General features: G+C 35.5%; 1 protein-coding gene across 5 annotated transcripts; it reads right to left on the minus strand.

The window, feature by feature from the left end:
- Nucleotides 1-594: 594 nt before the first annotated feature.
- LOC108743395 (RNA polymerase II degradation factor 1-like) lies at nucleotides 595-13,119 on the minus strand. Of its 5 annotated transcripts, XM_025977825.1 has the most exons (4): nucleotides 12,855-13,119; nucleotides 2,624-2,653; nucleotides 2,556-2,593; nucleotides 595-1,377 (listed from the first exon to the last, which is right to left on the minus strand). In XM_025977825.1, the coding sequence occupies exons 1-4, from the start codon at nucleotides 13,078-13,080 to the stop codon at nucleotides 787-789; spliced, it is 885 nt and encodes a 294-aa protein (XP_025833610.1). In that variant the 5' UTR covers nucleotides 13,081-13,119; the 3' UTR covers nucleotides 595-786. The 5 variants fall into 5 exon arrangements, with proteins under 5 accessions (XP_025833610.1, XP_025833611.1, XP_025833612.1 ...); XM_025977826.1 differs by lacking the exon at nucleotides 2,624-2,653 and having other exon boundaries at nucleotides 2,556-2,623; XM_025977827.1 differs by having other exon boundaries at nucleotides 595-1,323; nucleotides 2,556-2,653.
- Between the last annotated feature and the right edge of the window lie 1,192 nt (nucleotides 13,120-14,311).

The raw sequence follows: 14,311 nt of genomic DNA on the forward strand, positions 1-14,311 counted from the left end.
TTAACTCCTGTTTCTATTTTTTTTTGTTGATTTCCATAGAGTCCTCTGTTCTCCTATTCTTTCTAATACCTCTTCATTTCTAACCTTCTCTATCCACGGCATCCTCATCATTCGCCTGTAACACCACATCNTATTAAATCTTTTTATTTATATAAACAATAGCTGCCATGCACGAAGCTGAATGTTTTTGGGAGGGGAGAGAGTCCAAGTATTCATCGTTTTTCTCTTTTAATTTATTTTTGGTGGCAAATTTCTATTAAAAGGTAATAACAGTAATATTTCTTGTAACACATATGATACAGGCAAATTCATGCTCATACATGAATGTATTATAAGTTTTTGTATACAAGTTGATTAAGTTATCTTATGATAATTCTTTAGAGGTTCTTCTTTTCTCTAAACTAATACTGAGTGCTTTCTTTTCGATACCTTGTAGAAAACAAAATGTTTTAATTAATGTTGTTGATAATGAAAGTGAATATTTCAATAGTTTTCGTTTGTATTTCATGTATGATCCTTTTATTTTCACCGTCTAGCTTATCTAACTATTATGGAGTTTATATTTCATTATTCTAATACAAAAAAAAATGCTCATAAGTTTCCACTGAAATATTTTATTTTCTTTGTGTGGTTCCATTTCCTCACAACTTGCACCTTTAATTGTTGCAGAAATGCTTACATGAAAGATGCAAAATGAGAAATAAACAATTCAAAAACGTATTTAATTACATATAAACCATCATTTATGGAATATACTGATTAAAAGAGCTTTATAGTTTAATGTTTTTAAGCAACTTTTACTGCTACCTGTTCGTATGGCTGATAATTCCTAGAGGAATAATGCTGATATGCGTTCCATGGGTAAGAAACGCCAAAACCGGAATGGATTGGTGCTCCTTGTTGGTGTTGGTATTGATACTGTCCTTGGTAGCCAGGGTAGAAGTTTTGGAAGACCGATGGGTATTGGGAACCTTGTTGATGACCGTAGTACTCTTGGTTTTGGTAGACGTATTCAACTTCTTGATAGAGGTTGTAGATTTGGTTGTACAATTGGATCACTTGGCTTTGGTATTGGGCAGGAACGTTTTCGTTGTTCTGAACGTAGTTTTGGAAAGTTGCCTGGAGTTCTTGCACTTGGTTTAGGTATTTGATAACGGCCTGTACATATTGTTGCCATTGGTGTTGCGGGTAAACCTGTTGGTAGTGTTCGAGTTGTTGTTGGATGTGGTAGAGATGTTGTTCCATCTGGCCAAGTACCTGAAGGGCTTGGACGGGTACTGAAAGGTACTGCTGACTCAATTGGCTGTAGGGGTACTGTTGTTGGTATCCTCCGAATGGGTACTGTTGCTGGTATCCTACAAATGGGTGCTGTTGTTGGAATGTTCCATATGGATATTGTTGTTGTTGGAAGGCTCCGTGTGGATATTGTTGTTGTTGGAAGGCTCCATGTGGATATTGTTGTTGATGATATCCCCCGAATGGATATTGTTGGTGATATCCAAATTTATACTTACTTTCCACAGGGTAGTTGTGGTAGCCGTGGCCGCTGACGGAAGGGTTGTAGTGGTGGGATCTTGGTTCTACAGAAGTAGCAAGAGCGGCGCAGGCAAACAGACTTAATGTTAGGAATAAAAGTCTTAAATTGGGTGGGTGCATGATTCAAACAGAGGTCAATAAACTAACGGTAACTACACCCTTTCATGAGACTATTTTTTTTAATAAAATGCTAGACATCGAGGAAACAGTATATATTTAATAACAACATTATACATTTTCATTTCAAGTTGGTTTCTTTTTACTAGAGTGTACATTAGAAACTGGGAATTGGATGGTAAATTTTTACGTAACCTAAGCCAGGTGGTGTTCTCTGATGTAAGTTCCACAGGTTTCCTTGGTGAACTGGGAAAGGAGTATATCTTCCGTGTCTAAAATACTGTGGAAAGCTGAACTGATGTTGATATTGTCCTCGGTATCCAGGATTGAACTGTTGTAAGTTATGAGCAGGTCCTTGATACCCTACAATGTGTCCAATATTTTTACGTAGCTGCTGTATATCTTTGGTAAAATCGTTGACCTTCCGTTCTAACTGAATTATATCTGTTTGATTTTGGGGAGAAACTTCTTGTTGGTTCTTCTCAACGCGGTTTCTAAAGTAGGTTTGGAAATCATTAATTCTTATTAGATATTTCTTAAAGGCATCATCCAATAATTCCCATAACGATTGGAACATCTCCTGGTAATATTCACGTTTTTGTAGGAGATATTTCAAATTGTGTTCCACTTCGTCAAGTACTTGAAGGGCTTGGGTAGAGGTGGAGATTTTTCTTGTTTGTTGATGGGGACCAGGCTCATTCTCAGTACTTGACAAGGTAGGTTTCCAGGGATATGAGAATGTAGTAGTGTCAGGATTCATGCCTTGATGTGAGGATGTAGTAGTTTCAGAATTCTCAGGATTCATGCCATGATGTGTGGATGTAATAGTTTCAGAATTCTCAGGATTCATGCCATGATGTGTGGATGTAATAGTTTCAGAAGTGTCATGATTCATGCCATGNTGGGTAGCCTCCATATGGATACTGTTGTTGTTGGTGACCTCCATATGGGTACTGTTGCTGTTGGTGACCTCCATATGGGTACTGTTGCTGTTGGTGACCTCCATATGGCCTATGTCTACCTCTACTCCTCTTAACTCCTGTTTCTGCCTCTAATATGACTCTGACTACCCCTTTATGCCCGAAAAGGTATCTGAGAATGTAGTAGTTTCAGAAGATACAGGATTGACGCCACGATATGAGGATGTAGAAGTTTTAAAAGGTGCAAGAACTATGGTGCCGATTGCAGGAACAGCAAAACCGAGGCACAATAAAAATGACAACAACAGAATTAGTTTCATGATTGTTAGCCCGAACACGAAAACACAGCGCTTGGTTTTAACGTCTTCTTTTGTCGTTTTTATACAAGACGTTATCATTTTCGTTTTGATAATCCCCTCTGTAGCTGTTCGTTATTATGCAATGACTGCTCCGTTATAGTACTGATGATATCCCAGAAAAATCACTTATCGTAGTTATCATTTTCGAGAAGTACACGGGTCAATGTTACTTACTAACTAGTTACTATTAAATCTTTTTATTTATATAAACAATAGCTGCCATGCACGAAGCTGAATGTTTTTGGGAGGGGAGAGAGTCCAAGTATTCATCGTTTTTCGTTTTGATAATCCCCTCTGTAGCTGTTCGTTATTATGCAATGACTGCTCCGTTATAGTACTGATGATATCCCAGAAAAATCACTTATCGTAGTTATCATTTTCGAGAAGTACACGGGTCAATGTTACTTACTAACTAGTTACTATTAAATCTTTTTATTTATATAAACAATAGCTGCCATGCACGAAGCTGAATGTTTTTGGGAGGGGAGAGAGTCCAAGTATTCATCGTTTTTCTCTTTTAATTTATTTTTGGTGGCAAATTTCTATTAAAAGGTAATAACAGTAATATTTCTTGTAACACATATGATACAGGCAAATTCATGCTCATACATGAATGTATTATAAGTTTTTGTATACAAGTTGATTAAGTTATCTTATGATAATCCTTTAGAGTTTCTTCTTTTCTCTAAACTAATACTGAGTGCTTTCTTTTCGATACCTTGTAGAAAACAAAATGTTTTAATTAATGTTGTTGATAATGAAAGTGAATATTTCAATAGTTTTCGTTTGTATTTCATGTATGATCCTTTTATTTTCACCGTCTAGCTTATCTAACTATTATGGAGTTTATATTTCATTATTCTAATACAAAAAAAAATGCTCATAAGTTTCCACTGAAATATTTTATTTTCTTTGTGTGGTTCCATTTCCTCACAACTTGCACCTTTAATTGTTGCAGAAATGCTTACATGAAAGATGCAAAATGAGAAATAAACAATTCAAAAACGTATTTAATTACATATAAACCATCATTTATTGAATATACTGATTAAAAGAGCTTTATAGTTCAATGTTTTTAAGCAACTTTTACTGCTACCTGTTCGTATGGCTGATAATTCCTAGAGGAATAATGCTGATATGCGTTCCATGGGTAAGAAACGCCAAAACCGGAATGGATTGGTGCTCCTTGTTGGTGTTGGTATTGATACTGCCCTTGGTAGCCAGGGTAGAAGTTTTGGAAGACCGATGGGTATTGGGAACCTTGTTGATGACCGTAGTACTCTTGGTATTGGTAGACGTATTCAACTTCTTGATAGAGGTTGTAGATTTGGTTGTACAATTGGGTCACTTGGCTTTGGTATTGGGAAGGAACAATTTCGTTGTTCTGAACGTAGTTTTGGAAAGTTGACTGGAGTTCTTGCACTTGGTTTAGGTATTTGATAACGGCCTGTACATATTGTTGCCATTGGTGTTGCGGGTAAACCTGTTGGTAGTGTTCGAGTTGTTGTTGGATGTGGTAGAGATGTTGTTCCATCTGGCCAAGTACCTGAAGGGCTTGGACGGGTACTGATACGTATTGTTGGCTCATTTGGTCGTATGGATACTGTTGCTGGTATCCTACAAATGGGTGCTGTTGTTGGAATGTTCCATATGGATATTGTTGTTGGAAGGCTTCATGTGGATATTGCTGTTGTTGGAAGGCTCCATGTGGATATTGTTGTTGATGATATCCCCCGAATGGATATTGTTGGTGATATCCAAATTTATACTTACTTTCCACAGGGTAGTTGTGGTAGCCGTGGCCGCTGACGGAAGGGTTGTAGTGGTGGGATCTTGGTTCTACAGAAGTAGCAAGAGCGGCGCAGGCAAACAGAGAGAAGAGAAGTATGGTCTTCATTGTAACAGTGGACTTTGGCTTGAATTACAATAGTGCTATACGTGTTATAAGCTCATTGTGGCGTCTTCAGTTTTTATATCCAGTATTATCAATGTTCTTTAATTAATTAGTAAATTATAGATAACCCCCTGTACGTTATTTGTTAATAGGGCAATTATTGAGGCGTTTGTTGTTTTTTTTTTTGTTTNTGACAGTGTGCATCCCTGCCTGACTCCCTTCCTAATATTTACTTCTCTACGTTGCATCCCCAGCTCTATAACTGCCTGTTGCTCTTTATACAAACTAAGTATCACTCTTCTATCTCTAACTCATTCCTACATTTTTAAGTACCTATATTTACATCTTATCCCATATAAGATTTTCAAAAGCCTTTTCTAAATCTATAAATCCTATGTACACACTCATTCCTTTTTCTATCGTTTTCTCTACTGTTACCCGTAAAGCTAGAATGACTTCCCGCATTCCTCTATATCTTCTAATCCCAAATTGATCTTCCCCTAATAGTTCTTCCGCCCTTTTTTCTATCCTCCTCGGTACAATTCTGAATATGAATACCCAAAATTTATAAAATCGCCACCGATACTGACGGCTACTTTAATGACTAACCGTTGATAGGACAATAGTTCGTTATCTTACTATTAGCATTTATTTTATATCCATATACTTGTGTATATGTAACAAACAGTACACGTTTCTGTGATACAAGTTGTCTAATTTTGAGCAAGGTAGTCCATCTCTTTATATATTAACGATTTTCCATTAATCCATGAAATTAATTTTGTTTCTGATTCCTGACTATAGCAGGAAGGTAGACGAGCCTTCGCAAAGTAAGCGTAGGGGTAATTCCACTAAGTGGACACTTCTATAATTTTAGCACGTAATTACTCACTCTTGAAATAGTACAATATTTTGTTTTGGTTTGTGCTATTGCAGGAATTAGTAACAAAACAATACCCTTAAAGTAGACTTTCTTCTTGCATTGTGAATTTTTTTAAAACTCGATCAAAAAGTTTGATAAGAAAATATAATATCAAACTTATTGTTAACCAGTAGCAGTTTAAATCTTTTGGGAAGGAATTCAATTTTAACGTTAAAGGTAGTCGCCCTCGTAACTATTAAAATTAGTAATAAAAGTCTTAAATCGGGTGGGTGCATGACTCAAACAGAGATCAATAAACTAACGGTAACTACACCCTTTCATGAGACTATTTTCTTTTAATAAAATACTAGACATCGAGGAAACAGTATATATTTAATAACAACATTATACATTTTCATTTCAAGTTGGTTTCTTTTTACTAGAGTTTACATTAGAAACTGGGAATTGGATGGTAAATTTTTACGTAACCTAAGCCAGGTGGTGTTCTCTGATGTAAGTTCCACAGGTTTCCTTGGTGAACTGGGAAAGGAGTATATCTTCCGTGTCTAAAATACTGTGGAAAGCTGAACTGATGTTGATATTGTCCTCGGTATCCAGGATTGAACTGTTGTAAGTTATGAGCAGGTCCTTGATACCCTACAATGTGTCCAATACTTTTACGTAGCTGCTGTATATCTTTGGTAAAATCGTTGACCTTCCGTTCTAACTGAATTATATCTGTTTGATTTTGGGGAGAAACTTCTTGTTGGTTCTTCTCAACGCGGTTTCTAAAGTAGGTTTGGAAATCATTAATTCTTATTAGATATTTCTTAAAGGCATCATCCAATAATTCCCATAACGATTGGAACATCTCCTGGTAATATTCACGTTTTTGTAGGAGATATTTCAAATTGTGTTCCACTTCGTCAAGTACTTGAAGGGCTTGGGTAGAGGTGGAGATTTTTCTTGTTTGTTGATGGGGACCAGGCTCATTCTCAGTACTTGACAAGGTAGGTTTCCAGGGATATGAGAATGTAGTAGTGTCAGGATTCATGCCTTGATGTGAGGATGTAGTAGTTTCAGAATTCTCAGGATTCATGCCATGATGTGTGGATGTAATAGTTTCAGAATTCTCAGGATTCATGCCATGATGTGTGGATGTAATAGTTTCAGAAGTGTCATGATTCATGCCATGATTTATGCCATGATTTGAGGTTGTAGTAGTTTCAAAAGCTACAGGATTCATGCCATGATATGAGGATGTAGTAGTTTCAGAAGATACAGGATTGACGCCACGATATGAGGATGTAGAAGTTTTAAAAGGTGCAAGAACTATGGTGCCGATTGCAGGAACAGCAAAACCGAGGCACAATAAAAATGACAACAACAGAATTAGTTTCATGATTGTTAGCCCGAACACGAAAACACAGCGCTTGGTTTTAACGTCTTCTTTTGTCGTTTTTATACAAGACGTTATCATTTTCGTTTTGATAATCCCCTCTGTAGCTGTTCGTTATTATGCAATGACTGCTCCGTTATAGTACTGATGATATCCCAGAAAAATCACTTATCGTAGTTATCATTTTCGAGAAGTACACGGGTCAATGTTACTTACTAACTAGTTACTATTAAATCTTTTTATTTATATAAACAATAGCTGCCATGCACGAAGCTGAATGTTTTTGGGAGGGGAGAGAGTCCAAGTATTCATCGTTTTTCTCTTTTAATTTATTTTTGGTGGCAAATTTCTATTAAAAGGTAATAACAGTAATATTTCTTGTAACACATATGATACAGGCAAATTCATGCTCATACATGAATGTATTATAAGTTTTTGTATACAAGTTGATTAAGTTATCTTATGATAATTCTTTAGAGGTTCTTCTTTTCTCTAAACTAATACTGAGTGCTTTCTTTTCGATACCTTGTAGAAAACAAAATGTTTTAATTAATGTTGTTGATAATGAAAGTGAATATTTCAATAGTTTTCGTTTGTATTTCATGTATGATCCTTTTATTTTCACCGTCTAGCTTATCTAACTATTATGGAGTTTATATTTCATTATTCTAATACAAAAAAAAATGCTCATAAGTTTCCACTGAAATATTTTATTTTCTTTGTGTGGTTCCATTTCCTCACAACTTGCACCTTTAATTGTTGCAGAAATGCTTACATGAAAGATGCAAAATGAGAAATAAACAATTCAAAAACGTATTTAATTACATATAAACCATCATTTATGGAATATACTGATTAAAAGAGCTTTATAGTTTAATGTTTTTAAGCAACTTTTACTGCTACCTGTTCGTATGGCTGATAATTCCTAGAGGAATAATGCTGATATGCGTTCCATGGGTAAGAAACGCCAAAACCGGAATGGATTGGTGCTCCTTGTTGGTGTTGGTATTGATACTGCCCTTGGTAGCCAGGGTAGAAGTTTTGGAAGACCGATGGGTATTGGGAACCTTGTTGATGACCGTAGTACTCTTGGTTTTGGTAGACGTATTCAACTTCTTGATAGAGGTTGTAGATTTGGTTGTACAATTGGATCACTTGGCTTTGGTATTGGGCAGGAACGTTTTCGTTGTTCTGAACGTAGTTTTGGAAAGTTGACTGGAGTTCTTGCACTTGGTTTAGGTATTTGATAACGGCCTGTACATATTGTTGCCATTGGTGTTGCGGGTAAACCTGTTGGTAGTGTTCGAGTTGTTGTTGGATGTGGTAGAGATGTTGTTCCATCTGGCCAAGTACCTGAAGGGCTTGGACGGGTACTGAAACGTATTGGTGACTCAATTGGCTGTAGGGGTACTGCTGTTGGTATCCTCCGAATGGGTACTGTTGCTGGTATCCTACAAATGGGTGCTGTTGCTGGAATGTTCCATATGGATATTGTTGTTGTTGGAAGGCTCCGTGTGGATATTGTTGTTGTTGGAAGGCTCCATGTGGATATTGTTGTTGATGATATCCCCCGAATGGATATTGTTGGTGATATCCAAATTTATACTTACTTTCCACAGGGTAGTTGTGGTAGCCGTGGCCGCTGACGGAAGGGTTGTAGTGGTGGGATCTTGGTTCTACAGAAGTAGCAAGAGCGGCGCAGGCAAACAGAGAGAAGAGAAGTATGGTCTTCATTGTAACAGTGGACTTTGGCTTGAATTACAATAGTGCTATACGTGTTATAAGCTCATTGTGGCGTCTTCAGTTTTTATATCCAGTATTATCAATGTTCTTTAATTAATTAGTAAATTATAGATAACCCCCTGTACGTTATTTGTTAATAGGGCAATTATTGAGGCGTTTGTTGTTTTTTTTTTTAGTTGATACGCGTTCACTAATTACTTGAAATAAACGTTATCGCAAAAAATATGTCGTGGAAATTTTATTTACGCTGAACTTTGAATAAGATTCGCAGATAGTTATTTTTATTGATTTCATTAAAAATACAAAATAGAATTGTGAGCAATATATTATAAAAAATGTTTCAAAAAAACGATTTCTAAAAGATATCTACTATCAGTAAAGCAGTGCTAAAGGTAAAAAGTAGTACAGTGGAATTCGTTTATTATGACTCCGCCTATATTGACCAACCGCTTAATATGAAGTACTTGCAGTGTTAAGTTTGGTTTTCATATTAAATTCTCTATAGAAAAATTTGGATACAATGACTCCGTTTAAAATGACATCGTTTAATAAGACTGATTCTTAAGAAATCATATCCGGCTATACTGACCCAAATGATTAATAATAACATTTTCGCTCATTTTTCTGACCCTTCCTACTCCTCCTGTAAAAATGACAAAATATGTTATGTATATTGATATTACAATTCATCGTTCTTCTAAATAACTAACCAAAATAGAAAGTTGTTTATTTTCTAAGACTATGTTTTGTATGACGCCTGCTTAGTATGAAGTGTTTGTCATTTCCCTTCGACGTCATTATAAGCGAATTCTACTGTATACGGCTTTCACTCAGAGTTGTGTTATTTCGTTTGTAGAAAATTGAATTTGAACTATTGGCTAGGTTAGAAAATCTCAAGCCTTATATGGATTCGGTAAAGCCGTGCTAGGAATGTAATTAACAACCTAATTACTTTATATTAATTAATCTCACTTCAGAAGAATTTTTCCGACTTGTACTAATACACTTAGCAGGTCTGTCATGATGCGATTTTAATTGTAAAGCTGAAAATTGTGCACAATATTATCTACAAATCCTAAATAAACAACAACATCGATAATAATTATCGATCATTCCTCATAAGTTGAGAAAGATAATTTTTTATCTTCATCATCATAGAGTCGTCAGTTCTGGGACTGGTTTGACACGCACCTCCATTTTTTTCTACCCTGAATTAATCTTCGTATTTTCCGGAAATTAGAACAACCCACATCCTTAACTGTTTGCGAACAGTAATCTAACCTAGGTCTACCTCTACTCCTCTTAACTCCTGTTTCTGCCTCTAATATGACTCTGACTACCCCTTTATGCCCGAAAAGGTATCCTACCAACTTATCTAGCCTACTTTTTATTGACTTCCATAGTGATTTCTATTGTCTTATTCCTTTCAATACCTTCTCATTTCTAACCTCTGTCCACGGTATCCTCATCATCCGCCTGTAACACCACATTTCGAAACCTTCCAACCCGTACAGGATCGTGCTCCAAACATATACTTACCTTCAACATTCAATTAACCATTTAAGAGCCCAGAAATGACTTTTTGTTAAAAGCGACTTTACCCTGCGCTATCCTTTGTTTTGTATCTCTACTGCTGCTTCCATCCTAAGGTACCTGACTACCTAGATACCAAAAATCAATGACTCATAGCGATTTTTTATAATGATTAAAACTTCTTGGAATATGTATCCTTTTTAGGGTTTTTCATGAAAAAGAACTCTGACCAGTTTTAGTATAATTTATTGTAGTTTTGTTTTTGGAAGAAATCAAGCATTAATATTAAAAAAAAGAGAAATTTATAAACTGTTGACCCGATACACAATAACTTATAGTTAGATAAAAACGGTGGGCTTTTAGTTGTAAGATTTTAAACCTTGTTTTTTAATTTGCAGGATATCCTTTGACGTTGCGAGGTCTATTATTTTCCACCTACTTCTGATTTTGGTAAGTTTTTATTATAGGTATATTATTATATATTTTGTATATTTTTTATTTCTTATACTTTCACCACGGATTGTTCTTAGTATTTTTGTCCTAATATTTTGTTGCATTTTTATTCGGTTTGCAGAAGATACTTGTGGAAAGTTTAAAGTAAGTTCGACCTTACTTTTTAGCGATTTATAAAATAAGAAAAGGGTTACTTCAACAGGTGTAAATAGAATCTGATTACTATGAAAACCATCCAGAAAATTTCATAAAATGATAGACACTTCTGCGATCTTTTCAAAAATCCATTAACCTATATCATTACATGCCAAAAATAATAGTTAAATGAAAGGAGAAAATGCATTATTAACTTACAGATGGAATAAATCATCATATTTATTATGTAATATTAATTTGAAATCATGTTTCGATTTTTGATCCACTACAAACTTCCTCAAATTAATAAGGAAAATATTTTTTCTTGTTGCTGTTGTCACACCCCCGCCGGGAATCGAACCCGGGACCTTTGACTTTACGCACCAATGTTCTGACCACTAAGCTTCCTCATTAATTTGAGGAAGTTTGTAGTGGATCAAAAATCGAAAAATGATTTCAAATTAATATTACCTATTAACATCAACCACTATTAGTAACTAACAATTTATAGGATTTCATCATATTTGTTAAATTATATTCATAACAATCACAGCGCTCTCTACGGTTATTAAATTTTCATTATATACATAGATTGGACTCCATATATGTACATAGTCTTCAAGATGTAGGAACTAGTTATGTACGTTTTTCTTGACTGTTACTCGTGAAGTAACTGTTTCCTTTGATTTTTTTGATGGGATTTTTATAATGCCTTGTAGTGTCATTTTTATTATTGATAGTATTATTTCTTCAAATGGTGTTATTACTTATTTTCAAATAGGATTATGCTGTACCGAATAGATCAATAAACCCTAATATCCTCTTCGAAGATATGACTCTAGTATTGCTTCTCATTGCCAAAAGAGTCTTCTATTTGAATTTCCAGAACCCTAATTTTTACGTAGATTAGATTAATGTTACAAAATTATTGAGATACCTTGCAATCGAAAGTAGCAACAGAAATAAATAATAAAATCATAATAGAAAACTCCATTAGGTTTGGATCTGATAGTAACTAGAGATATGGTCCTGTATAGGAGAAGATAATCTTTCCAACATTAGAAAGGTAATAAATAATCCTGTTGAATTGTTTTGTAAACTAAATAATTGAAATTTTAGTTTTGTCAATGTGCTTTTATTGTAAGTTGAAAACTAAACTTTTATACAGAAAAATGTTAAGAGAAAAGAAATGTTATTTTAAATGCATTAAATTACAATGAAAGGTAAATTATTCTATATTTCTAAAACGCTTCTACTGCTACCTGTTGGTATGGCTGATAGTTCCTTGAGGAATAACGCTGGTATGAGTTCCATGGGTAGGAATGGATTGGTGCTCCTTGTTGGTATTGGTATTGATATTGTCCTTGGTAGCCAGGGAAGAGCTTTTGGAAGACCGATGGGTATTGGGAACCTTGTTGATTACCGTAGTACACTTGGTTTTGATAGACGTATTCAACTTGTTGATAGAGGCTGTAGATCTGGTTGTACAATTGGATCACTTGGCTTTGGTATTGGGAAGGAACGCTTTCGTTGTTCTGAACGTAGTTTTGGAAAGTTGCCTGGAGTTCTTGCACTTGGTTTAGGTATTTGATAACGGCCTGTACATATTGTTGCCATTGGTATTGTGGGTATGCCTGTTGGTAGTGTTCCAGTTGTTGTTGGATGTAGTAGAGACGCTGTTCGACCTGAACGAGTACTTGAAGGGCTTGGACGGGTACTGAAAGGTACTGCTGACTCAATTGGCTGTAGGGGTACTGTTGTTGGTATCCTCCGAATGGGTACTGTTGTTGGTATCCTACGGATGAGTACTGTTGTTGGAATGGATACTGTTGTTGTGGGTAGCCTCCATATGGATACTGTTGTTGTTGGTGACCTCCATATGGGTACTGTTGCTGTTGGTGACCTCCATATGGGTACTGTTGCTGTTGGTAGCCTCCATATGGATACTGTTGCTGCTGGTATCCCCCGAATGGGTACTGTTGGTTGTGTCCATATCCGTAGCTACCAACTCCTACATGGTTTCCCCGGCTGCTGGAGGAATGGGAGTTGTGGACGTAAGGGGTCGTTTGCTCCACGGACGCAGCGAGGGCAGAGCAGGCCACTAAGGTCAAAAGGAATGCAGTCTTCATTGTAGTAGCAGTGGAAGTCTTCACTATGGTGCTTCAGTAGATTTTTACTGCTTTTATATTAAAAAATTATCGAGGATCATTAATTAATTAGTAAATTACCGATAACCCCCTGTACGCTATTTGTTAATGATGCAATTATCCACTCATTATTTTTTATTGGCTGATACGTATTATTTAGTTGTTTATAATATTGTCTTTGGAAACGGGTATTTAAGTATGTATAAGGCATTATTTTATTCTGCAGCTATCTTATCGCCGTTATTTACCATTAAAAGAATAACAACAAAGATGTTCTAAAGTAACTACAATTAATTGAAAAATGACAAGTATTTCGTTTTGAGTGATGACACTTTCCCTGATGTTGTACTTGTGATTGAAGCAATTTTGGCTTTTATGTAATTAAGCAGAAGTTAATAAGAAATAGGCGAGATAGGCTGGTAGGACAACTTCTATGTGTATTGGATCCATAGTTTATAAGTTTCATTTTTTTAAATATTATTGCTCGATTTCTTTTGAAAAAAAACGAACTACATTTACACGAAAACTGGTCAGAGTTCCTCTTTATAAAAAACCCAAAAAACTATGTATATAGCAAGCAATTTTAATCATCATCAAAAATCCCTGTCGGTCACTGATTTTCCGTATCTAGGTAGTCAGGTATTAACAAAACACAGCACTGTACGAAAATAAACAAAAATACTGGTATGCAAGGGAAGAAAAAGTACGGAAAGGGCGAATATAAAGCAGACGAAAAATTAGAAAAAGTGGCCGATTTTAGGTAGGTATCTAGGATGCCAGATAAGTCAGGACGGAAGGAGTAGTAGGGATATAAAGCAAAGGATAGCGCAGGGTCGTGTCGCCTTCAATAAAAAGAAGCCACTTCTATGCTCGCGAAAGGTTAATTTAGAAATTCGAGTAATATTTAGCATATGTGTTTTTTGGTGACGCTTAACACTTTAGATCGGTTTATGAGCCTCTCTGCTTACAAGCGTTTCTTTCTTTTTTGAGGAAAATTTTACATTTTGAGATATAATGAAGGAATTTTCCATTATGTATGCATTTTTAATTTAAAATAAGGCAACTGTAATTAACCTATTACTAGCAGTTTGATTTCATTATAATAGATACGTTTACTAGTCTTTTGGAGATGACATACATTAGGTACCTAGGGCAGAAAGTAGGCTATTTCTTCCTGAGTATGAATTGCCACCCATGCCGAAGGTTTGAGACT

Source organism: Agrilus planipennis, unplaced genomic scaffold (genome assembly GCF_000699045.2).
Source record: "Agrilus planipennis isolate EAB-ADULT unplaced genomic scaffold, Apla_2.0 scaffold464, whole genome shotgun sequence".
Lineage (NCBI taxonomy): Eukaryota > Metazoa > Arthropoda > Insecta > Coleoptera > Buprestidae > Agrilus > Agrilus planipennis.